The sequence below is a fragment of the Planococcus citri genome, chromosome 5 (assembly GCF_950023065.1).
Source record: "Planococcus citri chromosome 5, ihPlaCitr1.1, whole genome shotgun sequence".
Taxonomy (NCBI): domain Eukaryota; kingdom Metazoa; phylum Arthropoda; class Insecta; order Hemiptera; family Pseudococcidae; genus Planococcus; species Planococcus citri.
Genome location: NC_088681.1, coordinates 50898373 through 50920709, shown reverse-complemented (window position 1 = coordinate 50920709; position 22337 = coordinate 50898373). Strand labels below are relative to the sequence as shown.

Below are 22337 nucleotides of genomic sequence, written 5' to 3'. Positions count from 1 at the left end.
CTTTATTTAACCTTGGCCACCTTGAGCCAAGGGGCGAGGGTAATTTGGATCAAAATGAGACAAATGATTTTTAATTTGAAAAAATCGATGGAGAATATTTTGAATAAGTAGGTAGGTAATAAAATTGTACAATTTATAATTGATGAAATAAAACAATTGTTAAACTTATTATTGATTATAGGTAGATAGATACCTAATTAAGGCTAAAATGTATAGCTTATGCTTAATTAATAGGACTATAACATGATAACGATACGTTTCAAACAGTAGTAAAAAATACACACAACTGAAACAACTAAATGCGAATAATGGAACTATCTATGAATAGCAATAATATTTTCATAAGGGAGTATTTTACGAGACACATATTCATTTTTGACTTCCTGCCCTGGCCATTCTTTCTTCAACACCCAATTTTGATTTGTTAAAGAAAAATAGTGCAATTGATTATTGATCACGTATAATATTTTACCAGTTTCATTGCCGTTAATGATCGAAAAATCTTCGTGATACACTCCCCAGTGGTTGCGAGGTATTGAATGCTGAGTCCAAATTTGCGTTTCTTGATTAAATATATGCAACTCGCTTTTGAATAACACAGCGAAACCGTAGTTGCTAATAAAAATCAGTTCATGTGGTATCCTATATTCGTCAGAATCTCTAAGATAACGACGACTAAGTCTCCTTACGTTAGGTACAGAAACCCAAGAATTTTGCTGAAAATCATAGGCCTCGATGGTATAACTGCAGGTCGGCTCAGTACCAACTCGCTCCATTTCATACATTCTGTACAATTTATTTCTCTCGCTCGTGTAGCATATTCCATATTTACCAGGCTCACGATCTGAAACTTTCATCCAACGGTTCAATTCGAACAAATATTTTAAGATTTTACCATTTTCAATACAGCAGTAAATTTCGTTACGACAATTCAACAAGACATATTTTAAAGGTTTGTTGTAGTAGCGGTCATCATTTTGATAAATTTGCCAATCAGATGCCAGGCTGAATAACTTTTTCAGAGAAAAATTGTAGACGTGAAAATAAGATTTTCCATTTATAGTGCAAAGTATGAATAAGCTATCGTTGATCATAGTAGCTGACGCAGGATACCAGCTTTCTCGAGAATCACATGCATTTTTGCAGAGTTTAAATGACACCATTTCATTCCAATCGAAATTCAAAATTCCAAATTTTGCCTTCTTATTTATTACGATAAATGTCGGAAATTCGGTTTCTTCTTTTATTGTTTCACTCTCGGATAATACTGCGAAAGGAAGTACAGATGTTGAAGCTAAAATTTCCCAAAGCTTATCTCTGACAAAATCTTGCGAGCAGTTGTTCAAATCAGCAGGATTTTCGACAGAATATTCGTCACTGTCTACGATACGATTTTGACTGATGGCCAGAGCGATTCGAGGAATGAGGCAATACCGATTTCCTGTGTCGTGGACGACCCATTTTGAACAGATATCCAGGATTTGACGTGGATCATCGAGAGAAAAATGTGCTGCTGTTAACAAATTCTCTAAATGTTCGAAAGAAATTGAACAAAATAATGATTCGTCCACTTGAGGCCAGTCCTTCATGTATCTGGGTAGGAGCACATTATAAAGAGCTTCGCGGTACCGAATATTATTGCGAGCGAAATTCAATATTTCGATTACATCTGCGGCACTTATTCTAAAAACTACTATCAGGGTGAGGGTCAAACGGTCAATGCATCTTTCTATCAAGTCTTTCATTTTAAAAGTCTCGCTCGCCTTCAAAATGGGCACGATATTGAGATCCGTCACTTCCTCGCGCTTAATCTCATATATATGGTTTATAATCATCTTGAATGTCTTTTGATCAACTTTACCGGTCAAATTTATTTTATTTTCTCTCGAGCTGGTTTCTGTAGTAAGGCTTATCGCGTTAAAGAGATCTGCGAATTGTGGCAAGTTGTCTATTTTTGGCCACGAGTTCAAGATATATTTACCTAAAAATATTTTATTCAATTTCTTGTACTCGACTTTTTCATGAGTGAAATTCAATATTTCAACTACATCTTTAGCGCAGATGCTTTCGGAATGATCTTTCATCCACTTACAACATGGTTTCAATAAACCACCAATTTTTAGGACGTGAAGCGCTTTGAGTAAGCGAACGACTGTATCAGATTTGAATTTCTCCTTTCCCAAATATATATAATCGATCACAATGTCAAATATTTCTGAATCGATGCCATCGATAGAATATATTTTATCCTTACTTGGAAGGGTAGGTACTTCACTGCATTGAGCTGCAACCAGTTCAGAGTACTCAGTGGAAACGATGTCCTCGAAATATGAAGAAGCCGATCTCAATACGGATCGATGAAGTTTATAAATTTTTTCATCAACTTTTACCGTGATATCGTACAAATTGCTGTTTCTCAAGAACGTTTTCAACTTTGATTGACTATTGAAAAACTGCTGGTCTTGAGAAATTTCTTCCAGATCGGCATCGTAATCCACCACCCACGAACTGCATCCAGATCTGTTTTTCTTCTTCTTCTTCTTCTTCTCTTTTTTAACCTGTTTTGATTCATCCTCATCTTGGCTCGATTCGTCATTATCTTGGCTCGATTCACCATTATCTTCGCTTGATTCATCCTCATCTCCACTTGATTTATCATCTGCTGTCGAATCTAATTCCAATGCATCTGAAACAATCACATAAAAATAAAAAACTAGTGAATACATAGACTATTTACTCCATATCAGTGATTATGCAGACAATTTTTACACCAAATTTTTGATAGATTGGCTCGAGGTTCAGACACTGGTGAACCAGGCCCATCAAAAGGAAAAGTGGTGCAACGTGGAATGTAATTGACACTGATTTTGTTGCAGTGGTATTCCATTTTGAAGAAAAATTTACAAAAACTAAAACTCGTTTCTGATCTTTTCAGAACGATTAGGTATTTCTGCAGAAAATTAGAAATTGATCGGATTATCTATGTAGAATGGCCAAAATAAACATTTTCCTCCTTAGGAGGATGAAAAAAAATCGAACTTTTGAAAATTTGTGAAGAATGAAAAGGTTATGTAGGTACCTTCTTTAATAGCCAAAACTTAAAAAATTGGAAAGAAAAGAGCTTTTTAGATTTTTATTTTGTTGACTTGAAGAAATCACGAAAAACTTTTGAAATAGTCAGACGAGTCAATGACCTCGAAAGGCTGGACAGGACAACAGGCGACCTAGGGAAGTCACTCTGAGGCAAGAGAGGCAGACAGACGGTAATGATAGGCTATAGACAGGTAGGTTAGTAACCTTGAGAAACCAGTCAGAAGGGGCATAATGACGTTGATAGGCCAGAAATAAGGCAGACAGATGACCTTGGGAAGCCATATAGTGACGGATAAATGATCTTAAGAGGCCAGATAAGCCGACAGATAACCATGAGAGGCTAGACAGGCAGGTCAATGACCTTGAACGGTCACTCAGAAGTAGCTATGACTGTAAGGGGTCATACAGGTAGACTGACGACGTTGGACAGCCAGACACAGGCACTCGGACAAACTCGAGAGACCAGACAGGTAGACAGACGACCATGAGAAGCTGGACAGGCAGGCCAGTGACCTCAAGAGATGAGTCAGGAGGGTCAATAACCTTAATGGGTCATATAAGCAGACAGACGTCCGATGACCTTGAGACATCGTACTGACGGATTAATGACCTTAATAGGTCAAACAGGCAGACAGACAACCTTTAGAAGCCACAATGATGGATCAACGACCTCAAGAAAACAGACAGGCAGATCACGTTAATGATCTTAAAAGTACAGACAGAAGTAACATTGACCTTAAGAGGCCAGACAAGCAGACAGACAACCTTGAGACTTGAGAGGCCAGAAGGTCCATTTCCCCAGAACGACCATTTTCAGGTAGGGGAGTGAAAGTGGTGTCAATCGTTTGTGCTTCGTTTGTGTTCTTTTGTGCACTCACTCTTTTTTTTTGTGCTCCTCCCTGCCCCTCAATTTTTAAAAAAACATTTTTGTCGACCTGGGGAAATGAAAATCGATGAAATCGACCACTTTGCATTAGGGGGGTGAAAGTGGTGTCAATCGTTTGTGCTTCGTTTGTGCTCTTTTGTGCACGTACTCATTTTTTTGTGCTTCCCCCCTCCCCTCAATTTCTGAAAAATCGTTATGGTTGGCCTGGGGAAATGAAAATCGACCGCTTTGCGTTAGGGGGGTGAAAATTGTGTCAATCGTTTGTGCTTCGTTTGTGCTCTTTTGTGCACGTACTCTTTTTTAATGTGCTTCCCCCCTTCCATCAATTTTTGAAAAATCATTTTAGTCAGCCTGGGTAAATAAAAATCGATCACTTTGCGTTAGAGTGGTAAAAATGGTGTCAATCGTTTGTGCTTCGTTTGTGCTTTTGTATGCACGTACTCTTTTTTTGTTCCCCTCTCCCCTTAATTTTTGAAAAATCGTTTTGGATCGACTACGCGGTGTAGTCCAGTAAGATTAGCATCGAATAAGGAAAATCGAGATGGCAAGCTGATTTTTGGTCTACTGGTCCATTTTGATGTCCTAAAAATGAATCTGAGGAGTCCCCTACTGTCCCGGATGAGCTTTCCCCCCAAATTGTGGATCTTGGACCCCCAAAATCGGTTTTTGACCAACATCTCAAAAAATATTGACTCAAGCGCAAAAATGGTTGGAACAAATGTTGTTCTACATCAAATTTCCTATCAGAGGAGCCATTGATCGATTTTCCAGCCTCAAGGGGGGGGGGTGGAACTACGGCACTTCGAACATAAGGTGGCTTGGAATAGCGCCATAACGTTGATTGTTAATATTGATCGTAATATTTTTAATCATTCAAAAATGGTATGGGGGCAGAGCTAGGGCGACTCTTCAATTTTAAGAGTCCGCGACTCTGAAGTGCGACTCTTTAAATGAAGGAGTCTCAGAGGAGTCCGACTCTTTTAACAGCGATTCTTTTCGCTACTCTTGCGACTCTTTTCGTGGTTCGATAAATTTATTTAGTTTCAAATCTGTAACATTCCCATAGTGCTAGAGTGACTTTTTCGATTTTTGGTGAATTTTCAAAAATCAAATTTTGACCAAAGTGTGGGGAAAAAATCAAAATTTCTCCAAATTAACCTAGAAAGCTGAAATTAGGGATATACCCTATTTTTGACCTGCCAAATCAATCGACAACTGTTTCAAACCGTTTTTAGCAATTCTGGAGACTCCAGCAGATTTTTAAAACTCGAAAATTTCCACAAAAACAAAATTTCATGAAATGGGGTTGGAAAGCCAAAATTCATTCTGCAAACTAATTTCAATTCTCTACGAAGTCAACTGCAGGTGAATTTAAAGTCGTTTTAGAGTCTCCAGCGATTTTTTGAAAATTACTGGAGCCTCCAGTAGATTTTTGAAACTTGAAATTTCCTAAAATTTCATCAAAATGGAGATGGAAAGCTAAAATTAACTCTGCACTTCAATTTTAACATCCTCTGACGAAGATTTCCGCAGGGTTCAAGTCATTTTGGAGCCTACAACGACTTTTTGAAAATTACTGGAGCCTCCACCAGATTTTTGAAACTTGAAATTTTCAAAACATTCTATCAAAGGGGGTCAGCAAGCTGAAATTTACTCTGCAAACTAATTTTATGTACAATATGAAATCGACTGCACAGTGGTTTCAAGTGGTTTTGAAGCTTCCAGCTACTTTTTGGAAATTTCAATTTTCTTAAAAACTCCATGAAACCTTTCAAAAAGTCACTGGAGGCTCCAGAATGACTTGAACCCACCTGAAGTCGTCTTTAGAGGGTGTTAAAATTGGAGTGCAGAGTTAATTTTAGCTTTCCATCTTTATTTGATGAAATTTTGGGGAAATTTCAAGTTTCAAAAATCTACTGGAGGCTCCAGTAATTTTTAAAAAATTGCTGGAGACTCCAAAACAACTTCAAATTTACTTGCATTCGACTTAATGAATTTAAATTGTTTGTAGAATGAATTTCTGCTTTCCAATTCCAACTCCATTTCATGAAATTTTGTGGGAATTTCGAGTTTTAAAAATCTGCTGAAGGCTCCAGAACTGCTTCCAATTGGACCAATATTAAAAATGATGGGCAGGAAAAAATTTTCGGGATGCTTGGGATCCACAAAAGGGCAGAATTGGTCACGTTAGTGCATTTCAATTCACCTAATCTGGAGGCGAAAGGAAGCGTCCAAAAAAAATTTCATGATAACAAAGTTGTAGAGAATTAAATTTCCAATCGACAAAATGTCGTTAGTTTTTTTCTAGAGTGCTTAGGGTAAATCGCCAGTGGTTGACACATCTCAGGACACTTTTTCACTTGAAAATGTTTTTCTCCTATGCATATGTTTTTTTTGAAAATAAGTTGGTACAGTAAAACCTCGATAAGTGCAAACTCAAGGGACAGGAAAAATTGTTGCACTTATCGAGTTTTTCACTTAAAAAGGTTTGCACTTAGCAAGGTTATTTTTCCACAATTTGCACTTATCGAGGTAAACAATTCACAAAGGTTTAATTCTCCTGCAATTTCCATTTCCTATGTAATTTTGCACTTATAGAGGTGAAATGTTCAGCAACTTGCACTTATAGAGGTTAGATTCACCTACAATTTCTATTGTCTAGGTAGTTTTGCACTTACAGAGGCAAAATGTAGAGCAACTTGCAGTTACAGAGGTTAAATTCGCCTACAATTTTTATTATAGAGGTAATTTTGCACTTATAGAGGTGAAACGTACAGCAACGTGCACTTATAGAGGTGCAAGTGCTTTCTACTACCAAAAAATTGTTGCACTTATCGAGGTTACTATTTGCACTTATGAAGGTGAATTTACATGGTAAATTGACTGTAGGGACCGGGGATTACATTTTTGTTGCACTTAACGCGAATTTGCAGTTATCGAGGTTGCACTTATCGAGGTTTTACTGTATAAGATATGTCCCCACTCCTTGCCGTCATTTTGACTTATATTTCATCAAAAAGGGACACTACTGTGACCTTCAAATTATTTTTTGAAAATGACAACTTTTTTGCCCAGTGATTGACAACCAACAACTAGTGATTGACAACCCAGTGATTGACATGTCCAGTAATTGACACCCCAGTAATTGACATACTGAAATATGCAGGAAAACATGTACCATGTACCTATACCTACTTCAAAAACTACTGTAGATGACGTTTATCATCTCAATGTACATAATTTTTGCTTTTTTATCAGAAATAAGCCAGTTGTCAATCACTAGATATCAAAATGCATAATTGTCCAGTGGTTGACATAGTCTACCTAAACAATGTGAATTTTGTAATTAAGTTTACTCCCTTCCTTTTATTCGGCTTTGATAATGTCATTTTTTACCTATACATGAAATTTTAAAGAATTATGATTACAAAATTCACATTTTTTACACTATGTCAACCACTGGAAAATTATGCATTTTGATATCCAGTGATTGACAACCGGCTTATTTCTTGTTGAAATTGAGGTTTGAATTAAATTTTAGTTTTCCACCTTCTTTGAGTAACATTTTGCGAAAATTCAGAACGTTTCGAAACTGTATTTTGGGTTGGTGAAAATCTCCCATTAAATCATTTTCAGACGTTAAATTTGCAGACGTTCTATTTTCACATGCGTGCAATTATCACACACGTTCAATTGTATACGTGCAATTTAATACGTGCAATTTGCCGGTCCCCTTTCATTATATGTGCAAATTCATTTTTCTGAAAAGTGATCAATTTAAATTTTTTTTCCATTTGGTAGAAATCCAATAAAAAATACACTTCTTGTGACTATTTCTATCTGACAAACATTCATAACAATCAGAACTGTTTTTTAACTCTTTGTATAAGTATACGAATTTTACTCAAAAAAGGCAGAGTTTTTTGAGATGTACCCTCATAACTCCAAACAACTTGCAATGTTGTTGGGATTTTGAGTTACGCCATTTGCGTTTTTACAAGATCTAGATAACGTACCAAACTCAAAATGTTATTTTTGGTTGAGGGAGGGGGGAGTCATACAAACCTCAAAAATGCAAAAATGTCAAAATCTATTTTTTTTAGACGTAACCTTATAGCCCCCAAGGTGCGATTTGTTCCAACCATTTTTGCGCTTGAGTCAATATTTTTTGAGATGTTGGTCAAAAACCGCTTTTGGGGGTCCAAGATCCACAATTTGGGGGGAAAGCTCATCCGGGACAGTAGGGGACTCCTCAGATTCATTTTTAGGACATCAAAATGGACCAGTAGACCAAAAATCAGCTTGCCACCTCGATTTTCCTTATTCGATGCTAATCTTACTGGACTACACCGCGTAGTCGATCCAAAACGATTTTTCAAAAATTGAGGGGAGAGGGGAACAAAAAAAGAGAACGTGCATACAAAAGCAGTAACGAAGCACAAACGATTGACACCATTTTTACCACTCTAACGCAAAGTGATCGATTTTTATTTACCCAGGCTGACTAAAATGATTTTTCAAAAATTGATGGAAGGGGGGAAGCACAATAAAAAAGAGTACGTGCACAAAAGAGCACAAACGAAGCACAAACGATTGACACAATTTTCACCCCCCTAAGGCAAAGTGGTCGATTTTCATTTCCCCAGGCCAACCACAACGATTTTTCAAAAATTGAGTGGAGGGGGGAGCACAAAAAAAATGAGTACGTGCACAAAAGAGCACAAACGAAGCACAAACGATTGACACCACTTTCACCCCTCTAATGCAAAGTGGTCGATTTCATCGATTTTCATTTCCCCAGGTCGACAAAAATGTTTTTTTAAAAATTGAGGGGCAGGGAGGAGCACAAAAAGAAAGAGTGAGTGCACAAAAGAACACAAACGAAGCACAAACGATTGACACCACTTTCACCCCCCTACCTGAAAATGGTCGTTCTGGGGAAATGGACCTGAGGCCAGACAGGCAGACAACGATCACGACAGGCTGGAAAGGTTGGTCTGTGACCCGACCTTAAAAGGCCACTCGGATGGGTTAATTACCTTAAGAGGCCAGCCAGAGAGGCAGACGACCTTGGGAAGCTAGACCGGTATGCCAGTGACCTTAAGAGCTTAGACAGACAGGTCAATGATCTTAAGAAGCCAGATAGGCCGACATACCTTGTTGGGAAGCCGCACTAACAGGGAGAATATCCTTAAGAGGTCAGAGGTCATGTGACCCTGAGAGCCCATACAGACGGCTCAATGACCTTAAGAGGTCTGGAATGAATATAGACCATCTCTTGAACAGCGAGATAAGCATTCAGATAACCTTGAGAGTCAAGACAGGCAGACTAATGTCCACAAGAGGCTAGAGAGGCTAGACAGGTTGGTCAGTGACCTTATAAGAGACCAGTCAGGCTACTCAATGACCTTTTTTTAAAAAGCCAGATGGACAGACAGACGGACTTGGGAAGCTAGAAAAGTAAGTAGGTCAATGATCTTGAGAGTCCAGGCTGCCGGGCCAATGACCTTAAGAAGACTAGAAGAGTAAACTATCGGTTTCCAACTGCAATAAATGGTGAAAATTTATGGAAATTTCAAATTTTGAAAATATGTTTAAGGCGCTTCAGAACTGTTCAAAACCGAATGGTCAAAAATAGGGAAATTACATACCAAATTTCAGTGTTTGGGTCAACATGGCAAAATTTTAATTTTTTCAAATTCACTATTTTAATCAAAAAACACTTTTAGGCCTACTAATGAAATTTCGGCTGGTGATGTGTTTTTGAACGGGCTTTTGATTCAGTGCTGTCCTGTTCAAAAAAAATTTATCCAATAAAGATATCTCCCTTAATTTTGAAAATTGGTACCTACCAAAATCCTTTGGAATTTGAAAAAAAAATCAAAACAGTTTAATATATGATAATAATACCTTATTATAGTGTTCAAAATTTTGAATTTCCGTGTTAAATTATTTTAAATAAAAGTTTTTTTTTTTTAAAAAAACCTTCTACACCCTTCTAAACAGAGTTGGTCTCGCTGTAGGTAGTAGGTCTAGGTACACAGCACATAGCCGCTCCTCTCACCCTAATTCGAAAAAAAAAGAAATAGAAGAATTGAAAATTTCCCATTTTTGCGTCAGAATTCTCTCAAATAACCTTTTATTGAAGAAAAGGAATGGTGGATGCAATGTTCGAATAATGTTGGTCCCAGCAATGAGAGCCCAAAATTAAAAAAATTTATGAAACAATCGATGAACTGAATTCCTTTGAATAGCCCCCATGTCAGAAAAAACGTATTAATAAGAGGTATTTTTTAATAATTTTTTTGGTTCTGCACCAATGGAGGGGAACATTTTTTTTTGGAGGCCGAAGCGGTTTTCCTTTGAAAATAGGGATAAATACGTACCTATACATTGAAAATAATTCTGATGTAAAAGTTGAGAGTTACTGATGAAAAATTGTCATTTGATTTTTTTGATTTAGGTATGTACTTCCTCTTTGGTTTGGGGAGGTTCACGGCATCCCCCAATTATCACATGGGTACAATAAAATTTTCATAGATTTTTTTCTCATTTTGGGAGCAATAATTTCAGAGAAAGAGAGCGAAAAAAAATTCCAAAAAATTTCTCAAAATATAAATATTTATGAAATGTGCCTATAAGTCCTCTGATATTATAGGTATGTAAATAAGTAAAGTATCATTAGATTGACAAACATACCAACACAGATGTAGATTTCTCCACTAGCGTACGCCAACATCTTGTAAAAATATCTTGAAAATTTATCTTGGTCCATCCGTTCGTCGATGACTGACGACTGTAAGTTAAGAGCTTCCCGTGAGACATCAGTAGGGATAAAAAATCGGTGCCGAACCGCATTCACAACATCAATTGTACCGGGTAGTCGATTTTCCACATCGTGATAGATCCATTTGGTGCAAAGTTTACTAAATGCTTGTTTTTCATATTTATTCCAATAAGTGCAGTAATACCGTAGCCGAATAATTTGAGTGAAATGATCGAGTGGAATTGATAAAAATTCATCGAGATCTTGTAGATATTCTAATCGCTCAGAGATAAATCGAAAAATAACGGATAACAAGGACTTGAAATTCCCACTATCAGTGAGAAAATGGTACAATTTGAATACACTTGTGCGCGTATCATTGTCATTTTCCAGAGGTGAATTCATCACCATATTAAATATAATGTTACGGTAAGTCTTTTCGTTGACTTTCATTTGCAGATAATCCATAGCCATCAATAACGTTACATAATTATCGGCATTAACTACAGTTTTCAACTCGCTACCGTATATGATATCAACTATCGCGGAAAATGTGTCGGAATCCATAACTGGAATTTCTATTATGTCGTCATTCTTGTCGTTGAAGTCGTTGGTAAACAGTTTTTCGAAGTACTTCGATTTTAAAGCCAATCGCAGCCGATCCAGGTAATAAATATCTTCGTCGACTTTGACCATTACATCTTTGAATTTACTTCTGATCAACTTTTTATCTTTCCGGTGGCAAACTTCCGGTTGAATTGGATTTCCATCGTCCATGATTCGGATCCAGGTGATTCTTTCTGAAAAAATAAAATAATTTTTATATTTCAATTGGCAACTTCCAATATTTTTTTTTTTTGGTGGTTTGAAACACTTATTAATTATCATTTAAACTTAAAATCAGAAGTAGGTACGTATGGTATTATGTGTAAGATGGGTAGGTCTAGGTATGTAGTGTAGAAAGATGAAAACCGTCGAAACGATCACGAATCAAGTTTTAACCTTGCCTACAATGTGTGAATTTTTTCACTTTTGACAAATCGTAATAAGTATCCAAAGTTTTAGATCACTACGAAAAATTGTTTCGAGAATTAAATCGAGAGTTTCAAAGAATGCTGCTTAGTTACCTACTCCACTACCAATAAATATCTTCTACGGCTCTCCTGACAGGGGTGTCGAGAGAAGAGAGCAAAGGGGACAGTTTCTCTTAGGCCCGAGCTTTCTAGAGAGCCCGACAAAAGGGCCTATGATGAAAGAAAACCATGTTTTTTCATACTTCAAAACACAAATTTTTGATAGCTTTTGCCCTTACTTCGCTCGGGCCCCTTTCTTTCGTAATTTAAAACTAAAAAAATTCACATCTAGGCCCCCAAAAATTCAAAAAATACAATGAACGTTTTTATAAAGTGTATGAATATTGACATCAATTCGTAAAATTATTTTTTTCCCCAGTATCAGTCGGCAAATTTTCAGTCGAACCCCCTCCCTCATTTAAAAAACCTTTATCACTCAAATTGAAAAAAAAATAAACAAAAATATTCCTTTTAAAATTTTATAAGGTAGGAAATAAAGTCACCTTGAAGGATCAATATGAAATAGTGGATAGCATTGTGCCTCCAGTTATTAGGGATGGCAACCCAACTTACACAAATGAACACGTGTAATGTTATTTTATACGCTCTGTCTTATTAGAACCGAACGCAAACTTCTTTCTATTGGTACACGCCCAGAAAAACAATAAATTAAAATCTAAGTATAGGTACCTAATTTTGATTAATTATATTTTGAAAATAACATAAAAAATATTATTTCAAGAACACACTCGATAAAAACGACTGAAATCCATAATTTTATTTGGAAAAGGACTCGAGGAAGTACTGTAATCAGAATGTAAAAGAAACCGAGAATGAATTTCAATTGGTTTCAGTACCTACATTACATTTTTAAAATAATATTTTTCAATACTAATTTCCATATAAAATCTAATCAACTGTGTGATTCCATCCACTGTCACAGCATTTTGTAAAACTGATAATACCTAAGGTTGATTTGAAAAGATCTACGGGCTATTTCAAATGCACTATCAAAAAAAGCTTAACATTTACTGTTGAATGAAACAAAACAATACTTAACGCTTACCTCAGTAATATTTAAGTATCTTATTGAACCGGCAAATTTACTTCACGTTTTCAAAAAAAAAAAAAAATCATCAAAAATCATCAGAAAAAAACTGGGAATCATCTAACGTAAGCTGGAAGCTGGATGGAAACGACTTTGCTAAAGAGCGAATGATTCATTCGTTAAGAACGAATCTTCCAACTCCGTTGTTATTACCATGGTTGGGCTGGGATTGGTGGAGTGGTGTTTGACGTATCTCTCACTATTATGTATTTTCGAGAATTAGGTGTTGCAGCCGCAGGTGCCTGGTGCGGTGCTTATTTTATTTCCTACTTCTTTATTTAACCTAGGGGCAAGGGCCAAGGGTGATAACTGAAACGATTAATCATTTGAGGAGTTTGGATCAATCAAAGTAAGACATACACCACTTCCACGAAAATTGAGTTTGGTCATTCTTATAGGATTTTTAACGCTCTTTTCATTGGCCAGGTCAGTTACTATCAAAACAATTTATAAAATGATTCAAAAATGCGTTCAAAGTTTTACCTCAAGAAATTTCAATTGAAAATAATAACCGACATCGGTAATGAAAAGAGTGTTGAAAATCCTATAATGAGTCAATACGGTACCACCTCTTGTGTTAGAATGGCCAAGTATTAGAATGGTCAAGTTGTAGAAAAAGAGGGAAAAAAAGGGAAAAATATTTTTGTTGCCAACCCACTTTGTTTGGAGAAGAAAATTTTGTAAAATAATTTAAATGAAAAGTCAAGCCCAAGTATTAGAATGGTCAAGTTGTAGAATAGTCAAGTAGTAGAATAGTCAAGTATTAGAATGGTCAAGTATTTGAAAAATAGGGGGAAAAGAGCAATCTGTTATAAGAGGATGAGGAAGTGGTACTTAGACTTACTACTTTTTTGGATAATAGGGTACAAGGGTAGCCGTTTTCAGGGTTGGGGGGCGTTGTGTCCGCTCACCTCGGCTTCGCCTCGGTTGCGCGGGTCGCTTTGTTGTTCATACTATGTCTGTTAACTTCCCTCGGCCTTCGGCCTCGGTGAGTACAGTTTTTTAGAAACTACCGCAGGTACTGTCTACATACACGGTAATGTCAGCCTCCGTCTGAACTCACCAAGGGGAGTAATGCTCATCGAATGAAATATAAATTTTAAACGGCTCGGCTTCGCCTCGCCTAATTCTCACATTCTCCGAGTCCATCCTGATATTTGTATTTTCTAACACTTGTCCATTCTAATACTTGACTATTCTACAACTTGACCATTCTAATACTTGGGCTTTACTTTTCATTTTAATTTACAAAATTTTCTTCTCCAAACAAAGTGGGTTGGCAACAAAAATATTTTTCCCTTTTTTCCTCTCTTTTTCTACCACTTGACCATTCGAATACTTGTCCATTCTAACACATGAGGTGGTCTCCCCAACCACCAGTCTTCTGTTTGAAATTGAATCTTTGATTCATGACCATCACAAAAACCGCGCAAAACCCCAAAAATATTAAAATAGAATACCTAGGTACTGAATGAAGTAGAGTAACAGCTGGACTCCCGAACTCTCCACCAAGTTGCAGAAACCTCCAGTTGTGAAATATTGCATTACAGCAGCCTGTAGTCCATTTTCAGTAGATCATGAGCGCTCAAACCCCCTAATTTTATACGTTTTCTGTAAATTCTGCAGCGTTCTGTAGAACGCTCGAACACCCCTACGCTCTAATATATCTGACCAAAGCACTTGAGACGGCCAACAGGATTTCAATTTTATCTGATTAATGCTGATTCTAATTCTAAAATTGGCTTATGGCTTCAAAATCAAAATCGAGTCTCTAACCAGAGTAGACCTGGGTCTTGTAAACTCAAAAACTGCAATAGGGGTAATCAGGGCTGAAAGGTAATTTATGTTGGTAAATTACGGCGTTATTTTACCGTATTTTACAGTATTTTACCAAAAGTTTATTACCATATTTTACCATAATTTACCAAAAAGCCAAATTAACACTTTTTTCCCATCTTTCCTTCTTAAATTTCCAAATTTCCATGGAAAATTTTCTATAATCTCTAATAACACTTAAAACAGATGAAAATTTACTCCAGAGGCAGGTCAGAAGTTCAGAACTTTGAAGTCAAACTACAAATAACTCTTCATATCCAAAATGGTAAAATACCATGAATACTGTAAAATACTGTATTTTACCAGCGAATAAATTACGGTAATTTAACAGCCCTGCTTTGGAATAGTTGTTTTAAAAGCCCCCAAAAAATTGGTATCACTTAATAAGTTGTAGTGGGGATGCCACTCTCAGTACAGCTGCATAGAATCAACCCCATTGAGCTTTGTTACATTTCCCGCGGCATCATCGTGGGAAGTATTGTGCTTTCGCGCGCTCGTAGCTCTCAACAATCAACGCTTGTGCGCGACCTCTAAATAATATTATTATTTTTCAACAAAATTTTTATGGTGTCATTTTTTCATCAAAAGGAACAAAATTAGAGAGTAAGACCTTAAGATTTCAATAAAAATGTTACATGAACCACCCTAATGTACACAATCTGTGAAAATTTCAAAATTTTTCGTCAACCCCCCTATGAGAAATAAATCTTTGAATTTTTTATGTTTAAGGGGCAGTTTCTCCGAACGGGGAGGGGGTGGGTGGTCAAACATTTGTACGGAGAGTTTTTACATCAAGGGTGACTTTTTGGACCACCTTCGATCCATTATGAATCAATGGCCGTTTCACCCATCTTATAGCGGGAGTGCCTTTGAAAAAATTCAATTTTCGATTCCAATAAACATCAAAAAAAGTTCAAATTTATTCAGTTGTCTTATTTTGACCTCTTTCTGGCCTATTTCATGAAAAAGTCGATACAAATTACACTCATAGCAAAAAAATTCAAATTCTTTTATTTTCTAAATTTTTTCGAATTTTGATTTTTTTGTGAAGAGTTTATTTCATCGAGTGAATGAATTTTTCCAACTTTTTCAACTGATACGTGAAAATAGGGGTCACATCGGCAAACTTCACCAATCAAAACTTTTTTTCACGATTTAAATCAAAAAGTCGTATTTTTTCGCAAACTTTCAATTTCTTAAAATCGACTTTACGAAGTATAATGTCATCCCAACTTCTTGGTCGAATTGACGTGGAATAACCCAGTACACATGATAAGGTAAACCTCCTGAAAAACACATTTTTAGAGGTACCATATACCAAGTCCTAGATTGCGGATGGAAAACTGTGTAGTGTATGTGCTCAAAAATCTCATTCGGAAGTACATATATTTTACTAAACAAATGCCTGGCACACCCACGTCAAAGAAGTGTCTTTCATCAACTGTAAGACACAAGATCTCTACAAAAAATATCCCTAAAAAATATATGTATAGGCCTATAGGTAGACAGATAACAGAACTATGTACTATATACCTACTCAGTCAAAATTTCAAAGAGCAAGTTGTAAGTTTATTTTCAACGTTAGGTATAATATATCTACACTATACACATAAGTATAAAATATGCATTCAAGCAGGTACGTAATCATGAAACTGTACGCGATTAAAATAATTACACATGAATACAGGGTGTATGAATAGCCACAATATTAAAATAAGATGTAGTCGTTTGTTTAGAATTTTTGATGATAGGCCATTCTTTTATCAATACCCAATCATCATACGAAGGAGAACGATTGAGACAATACAATAAATTATTGATCACAAACAACATTTGACCAGTTTCATTCTGGCCAATGATACATGTTTTACTGTACAAATCAACGCTATGGTAATCACTGTATGGTCGTAAATATACATTTCGCCAAGTTTCTTCCTGCTGATCGAATCGAAATAGTTGTCCTTTGAATAACGCAGCGAAGCCATTATCGTTCAAATGTATCAGCTCATGAAGGACCCAATATTTAGAACCATCGACAAAACTTCGCATATTCACCTGCAGTCTCGAATTAGGAACAGAAATCCACGATTTTTGCTCAAAATTGTATTCTTCCATGACAAAATCAGTAGTACGATCAGTTTGCGCTATTTTATACATCCTGTACAATTTCTTTCCGTCGCTTGCGAATCGCAATCCATCTTTATCGAGCTCAGGTTCGGCAAATCTTATCCAGCGGTTCAATTTGAACGAATATTTAAAAATTTCACCGTCTTCGAGACAGTTGTACATTTCGTTGCGACAATTCAGTAAAGTATATTTGAACGAATCAGAATACGTCCAATTATGATCGATTTTGAAAAGTCGAGGATCTGATGCCAAAGAGAATAACTTTTTCGATGATAAATTAAAAACGTAAAAACCAGATTTATTATGCTTACCACAACGTAGAAATACGTTATCGTTGATAATGCAGGCTGACATTGGATATACATCATCGAAGGTATCGATATTTTTATGAAAAAGAAACAAATCGATTTCGTCCCAATTTGAATCAAAAATTTTGAATAATCCCCGTTCAGACTCCCATGTGATGAACACAGGTATCCCTGTTTTTTGGATTATTGATTCATCTTTCGATAATACTGCAAAGGGGAGAACCGAAGTTGAAGTTAAAGTTTCCCATAGCTTCTCTTTGATAAAGTCTTGCGAGCAATTATTGAAATCAGGAGGGCTTGAGATAGGATAATCATCGCAATCTACAAGACGATTTTGACTTATAGCCAGAGCGATTCGCGGAATAAGACAATACCGATTTTCCACATCATGCATTACCCATTTTGAACACATATCCAGAATTTCAAGTGTATCGTCGAGAAAAAATTCGCGCGACGTTAATAAATTCTCCAGACAATTGTAAGAAATCGAACAGAATAGTGAACTGTCCACATTAGGCCATTTGATCATGTATTTGGCTAGGTAAACACTGTTTAGAGCTTCGCGACACTTGATGTTCCTGCGAGCAAAGTTCAACACTTTGACCACATCTTCGGATTTTATTTTGCGTTCGTTACGAATGAACCATTCTGCGCATTCTTCGACTAACTTTTCAATTCTAAAGAACTCGCTCGCTTTTAAAAATTGCCAAATATATCCATCCTCTACCTTTACACTGTCCAAATACATGTAATCTATGATCAACTTGAATGATTCTTGATCAGTCTTATCAGACAAGTCTACCTTGTTTTCTTCGCAGGTTGGCAGCGAGATTGCCTTGAAAAGGTCTGCGAATTGTGGCAAGTTGTCTATTTTTGGCCACGAGTCAACCACATATTTGGATAAGAAGAATTGATTCAATGATTTGTATTCGACGTGTTCGCGAGTGAAATTCAACATTTCAATGGCATCTTCAACGCACATGCCTTCGGAATTACTCTTCATCCAGGACTCACACGAATACCTCAAATCGTCAATTTTCAATTTATGGGCAGCCTTGAATAAACGAACAATCCCTCCAGTTGTGAACTCTGCCTGTTTCCGCAATTTGTAGATACTTTCGACTATACTATCAAATGATACGGAATCGATATCGTCCATAAAATATATTTTATCCTTGCTCGGAGGGGTTGGTGGTGTACCCTCACATTGCGCAGCTAACTCAGAGCACTCTATAGAAAACATTTCCTTGAAGTACAATGACTCAGCATTCAATACAGCTCGATGGAGTTTATATAGTTTTTCATCAGCTTTGATTGTGATGTCGAATAACTGGCCATTTCTCAGAAATGCTTCTAGCTTTGAGTTATGATAGGGAACATTCCAATCGTGATGTTCACTTTCCTCTGAAAAATCATCTTGATTGTAACGTAATTGTTCGAGCTCTTCTTCATCTGGATGGAAATCTTGGTATTTTTCGTCTTCATATACTTCCAATTTCGGTTCATCTGAAACGAAACGAAAGGGTCATAATTATGTCAATAGCATTGCTGTTGAGTTGAGTGCATTATAAGATGTCGAATAGAATGTTTTTCAGCAGGATGGGAAGACTACGATTTTTTAAAGATTTGAACTGCCCTAGTTCATTTTTTGTTTTTTTGTTGCAAATTTTTAAAACTTCAAAATTGACTAATTTCGGCAATTCGTGCCCCAGCACTAATATGAACTCCTCATAACGAATTTCTCCGTTTCTGACCATTTTGCAGCTTATCAAAACTTTTCTGTTCGTAGGAAAAAATTTTGAAATTTGCACGAATGGCCGTATCTTGTCGGAAAATTATGCAACTTCGAGTCATTCTGCAGTCTCCAGCACAATTATCGATTTTCTCCCATCTTTAGAATTTCAAGACTCCTCGAAAAGACGTGGAAATCAGTTTGGACCGCTAAAAATCGAGTTGTGGCTTGAATAAACTTTATAAACGGGTCGAGGTTAAGTCACATCTCAATATGTAGCTACCCAAATTGATTTTGAGGCCTTCTGCAGAATTTTTCAAGCCTGGGAGGAATCGAAAATCACGCTGGAGGGACCAGAATGACCGGAAATAATTAAATTTGGTTCGAGGGAGTTGGTTCCTGTTGGTTTCAAAAGCATAAATTGCCGAAAATTGTTAATTGTGAATTTTGTTCAAATATAGGGTTTTCAGACCATATTTCTACTCTATCTAAAAATCGCAGTCCCATTCAAATCGGAAAAGTAGGTAGGTAGTAGGTAGGTACATTACACATTGAGAGATTTTCTTATCATATCATCAACGACATATGCGTATTGCAAACATCTATCCGAACTAAGCTCCTTAGGTTTCAAGTCGATTTAATAGTCCGGCATATGACAATAGGAGTAATTGCACCCCCCCCCCCCGCCGATCACGCCGATCCTCCGGGACAACTTTTTAATTAGAGGGGACATCCTAAGGAACATTTTAAAGCAAACTTGCCCAAAAAAAAGTTGGCCTTACTTACAAAATGGCGGCCATTTTGATTTACAGGTCAGCCGAAATCGCAGATTTTGCGTTTCAACATAGGACTTGCACGAAATTTTTCAAACCTTACAAAGGTAGATCGAAGGAGCATGCAAAAATTTATCACCTGTCTAAATTTCAAGAGCTAAAATGCGTTTTTCGATTTTTGGTGAGTTTTTGAAAATCCAATTTAGACCAAAAATGAGGGAAAAAATCAAAATTTTACCAAATTGACCAATAAAGCTGAAATTTGGGATGTACCCTATTTTCGACATGCCAAATCGATTGGAAACGGTTTCAACCCGTTTTGAGCAGTTCTGGAGCCTCCAGCAGATTTTTGAAACTCGAAATTCCCACAAAATTCCATCAAATTGGAGTTGTAAAGCTGAAATTTATTCTAAAAATCAATTTCAATACGCTACGAAGTACTGCAGGTGAATTTCAAGTCGTTTTGGAGCATCCAGCCACATTTTGAAAATTCTTGAAGCCTCCAGCAGATTTTTGAAACTTTAAATTTTCACAAAATTTCATCAAATGGAGATGGAAAGCTGAAATTTACTCTACACTCCAATTTTAACACCCTCCGAAGACGATTTCAGGTGTGTTCAAGTCATTTCAGAGCCTCCAGCGACTTTTTTTGAAAATTACTGGAGCCTCCAGTAGAATTTTGAAACTTGAAATTTCCCCAAAATTTCATCAAACTGAGATGCCTATTCTATAGCTTCGTTCAAATTGGAAGTTCCTCAGACGCGAACGGTTCACTCGAAGGTTATGAAAATATTCACCTCTGCATTTTCCACTCCCTCTCTTCAGCCCCCTTCCTACACAACCTATCGTCGTAATCCTCGTGCACTCGAAGTCGAACACGACACGATAAATTCCGTGGAGTTATGCAAAGCACATTATTATTTTTCACTTGCAATAATAAGTGAGTAAGTAACTAAATAGCATACAGCCCTACTAAACGTGAAATATTACGTTGGTACCTATGTAATGTAACTTAAGACTTACCAACAATACGGCTAATTTCTCCAGGATACGTGAAGAATTTGTAAAAATATCTTGAAACTTTATCTACATTCGTAAACTCGTCTATGGCTGGCAGCCGTAGGTTAGTATCATCGTAAGAAAGCTTGTTCGGACAGTAGTTTCTATATCTGGCAGCATTTACGAGCTCTATTATGCGGGGTAAACGATTTTCTATATCGTGACAGATCCACTTGGCACAAACTTCACTGAACTCGTGTTTTTTAAATCTTTCTTCGTAAAAATGAAACCCTTGTTGTGAAATTATGTGAATATAATGATCGAACGGAATCGATAGATATTCATCGTGACCTTGCAATTTTAGGATATGTAGAGACAGGTGTTGAAAAACAACTGACAATAAACGCTGGTAATTTCCCGTTTCCACGATGAAACGGTATAATTTGAATACTTCATCATTAAACGGACGACCCCAACCTAAGTCTTTGTCCAGAATTTCTCGATAAGGACCCTCGTAAATGTCCATTTGAAAATAATCCATAGCCATCAATACAGATGCAAAATTATCGTCATTAATAACGTATCTCAAATCTCTTCCATAAATGAGATCAACCGCAGCGGAAAATGTATCGGAATCCATCATTGGAATTTCTATAAAATCGCAGTTTCTGTCTCTGTAATCTTCGGTGAATAGTTTTTCAAAATATCCCGATTCTAAAGCTAATCGTAGCCGATTCAGGTAATAAATATCTTCGTCTACTTTGACCATGACATCTTTGAACTGACTTCGGATCAACTTTTTTGGTTTCTGATGATCAGCTGCAGCTGTTGCCTCGCTTGAATTTTTAGTGTCCATGATTGGGATTCAGGTTTCTGTGAAAAACAAATAAAATCTCATTAGGTATCTGTGTATATTATTGCTTGGAATACACCTACAATATGTGCCTACCTATCTATTTCACAATATACATACATTCATAAAATCACTGACTAGTACGTATCTGATTACAGGGGCTGATTCTAAAATCGGTTTGGCGCCAAAATCAAAATCTCATATCCAAGAGTAGACCTGAGTCTCTCAATTTAAAAAAATGCAATAAAATAGAGCCCAAAATCAAAGTTTGCAAAACCTTCAAGAACTGATGTTTGAATGCGAAAAATTCAAAAAAAGAATAATAATATCTATGGGTATCCAATTGTAGGGTTTTGAAAGTTCTGATTCTGATTCTGAAACCCATTTAGAGTCACTCTTAAAATCAAAGTTTAGTCTCCCCGAAGGAAGCCTGATGTTTAAAATTTTGAAAAATGAGGTCAATTTTAATGATTTTGGGGGTCAAATGTACTAGCTGTTGAATCAGAATCCACACTTTTAAATAGGCATCTACAACGTTTTCAAAATGCTCGATTAATCCTTTGGAGGTTCTCTAGGTTCCCATGTTGGGGAACCAAATCGCTCTAATGGGTGTAATAGAGCAGGTGCCTTACCCAATTGACCAAAACACAAAATAGTTGAGCTTTCAAAGAAAAATCATGTTGGAAAACGAACTTTTGAAAAGGCTCAAATCCCTTATCTCCAACAAAACAAATTAACTTTTTGAAAATATTTTAAAAGAATTAATGAGGGGAAAAATCGTAG

At 36.5% G+C, this 22337-nt stretch overlaps 2 protein-coding genes across 2 annotated transcripts in view; both read right to left on the bottom strand.

Annotated features, from left to right (window-relative positions):
* Positions 1 to 125: 125 nt before the first annotated feature.
* Positions 126 to 12940, bottom strand: LOC135848464 (uncharacterized). Its single transcript, XM_065368377.1, has 3 exons — positions 12885 to 12940; positions 10679 to 11545; positions 126 to 2686 (listed from the first exon to the last, which is right to left on the bottom strand). Exons 2-3 carry the CDS (start codon positions 11520 to 11522, stop codon positions 315 to 317), a joined length of 3216 nt encoding a protein of 1071 aa, XP_065224449.1. The 5' UTR covers positions 11523 to 11545; positions 12885 to 12940; the 3' UTR covers positions 126 to 314.
* Positions 12941 to 16309: 3369 nt separating this feature from the next.
* Positions 16310 to 22337, bottom strand: part of LOC135849170 (uncharacterized) — a 91184-nt gene continuing 85156 nt past the window's right edge. The window contains exons 2-3 of the mRNA XM_065369449.1: positions 20726 to 21574; positions 16310 to 18703 (exon numbers count right to left, since the gene is read on the bottom strand). Of these exons, the coding sequence (XP_065225521.1) occupies positions 16434 to 18703; positions 20726 to 21557 (3102 nt within the window). The 5' untranslated portion in view covers positions 21558 to 21574 and the 3' untranslated portion in view covers positions 16310 to 16433. The remainder of the gene's footprint in view (positions 18704 to 20725; positions 21575 to 22337) is intronic.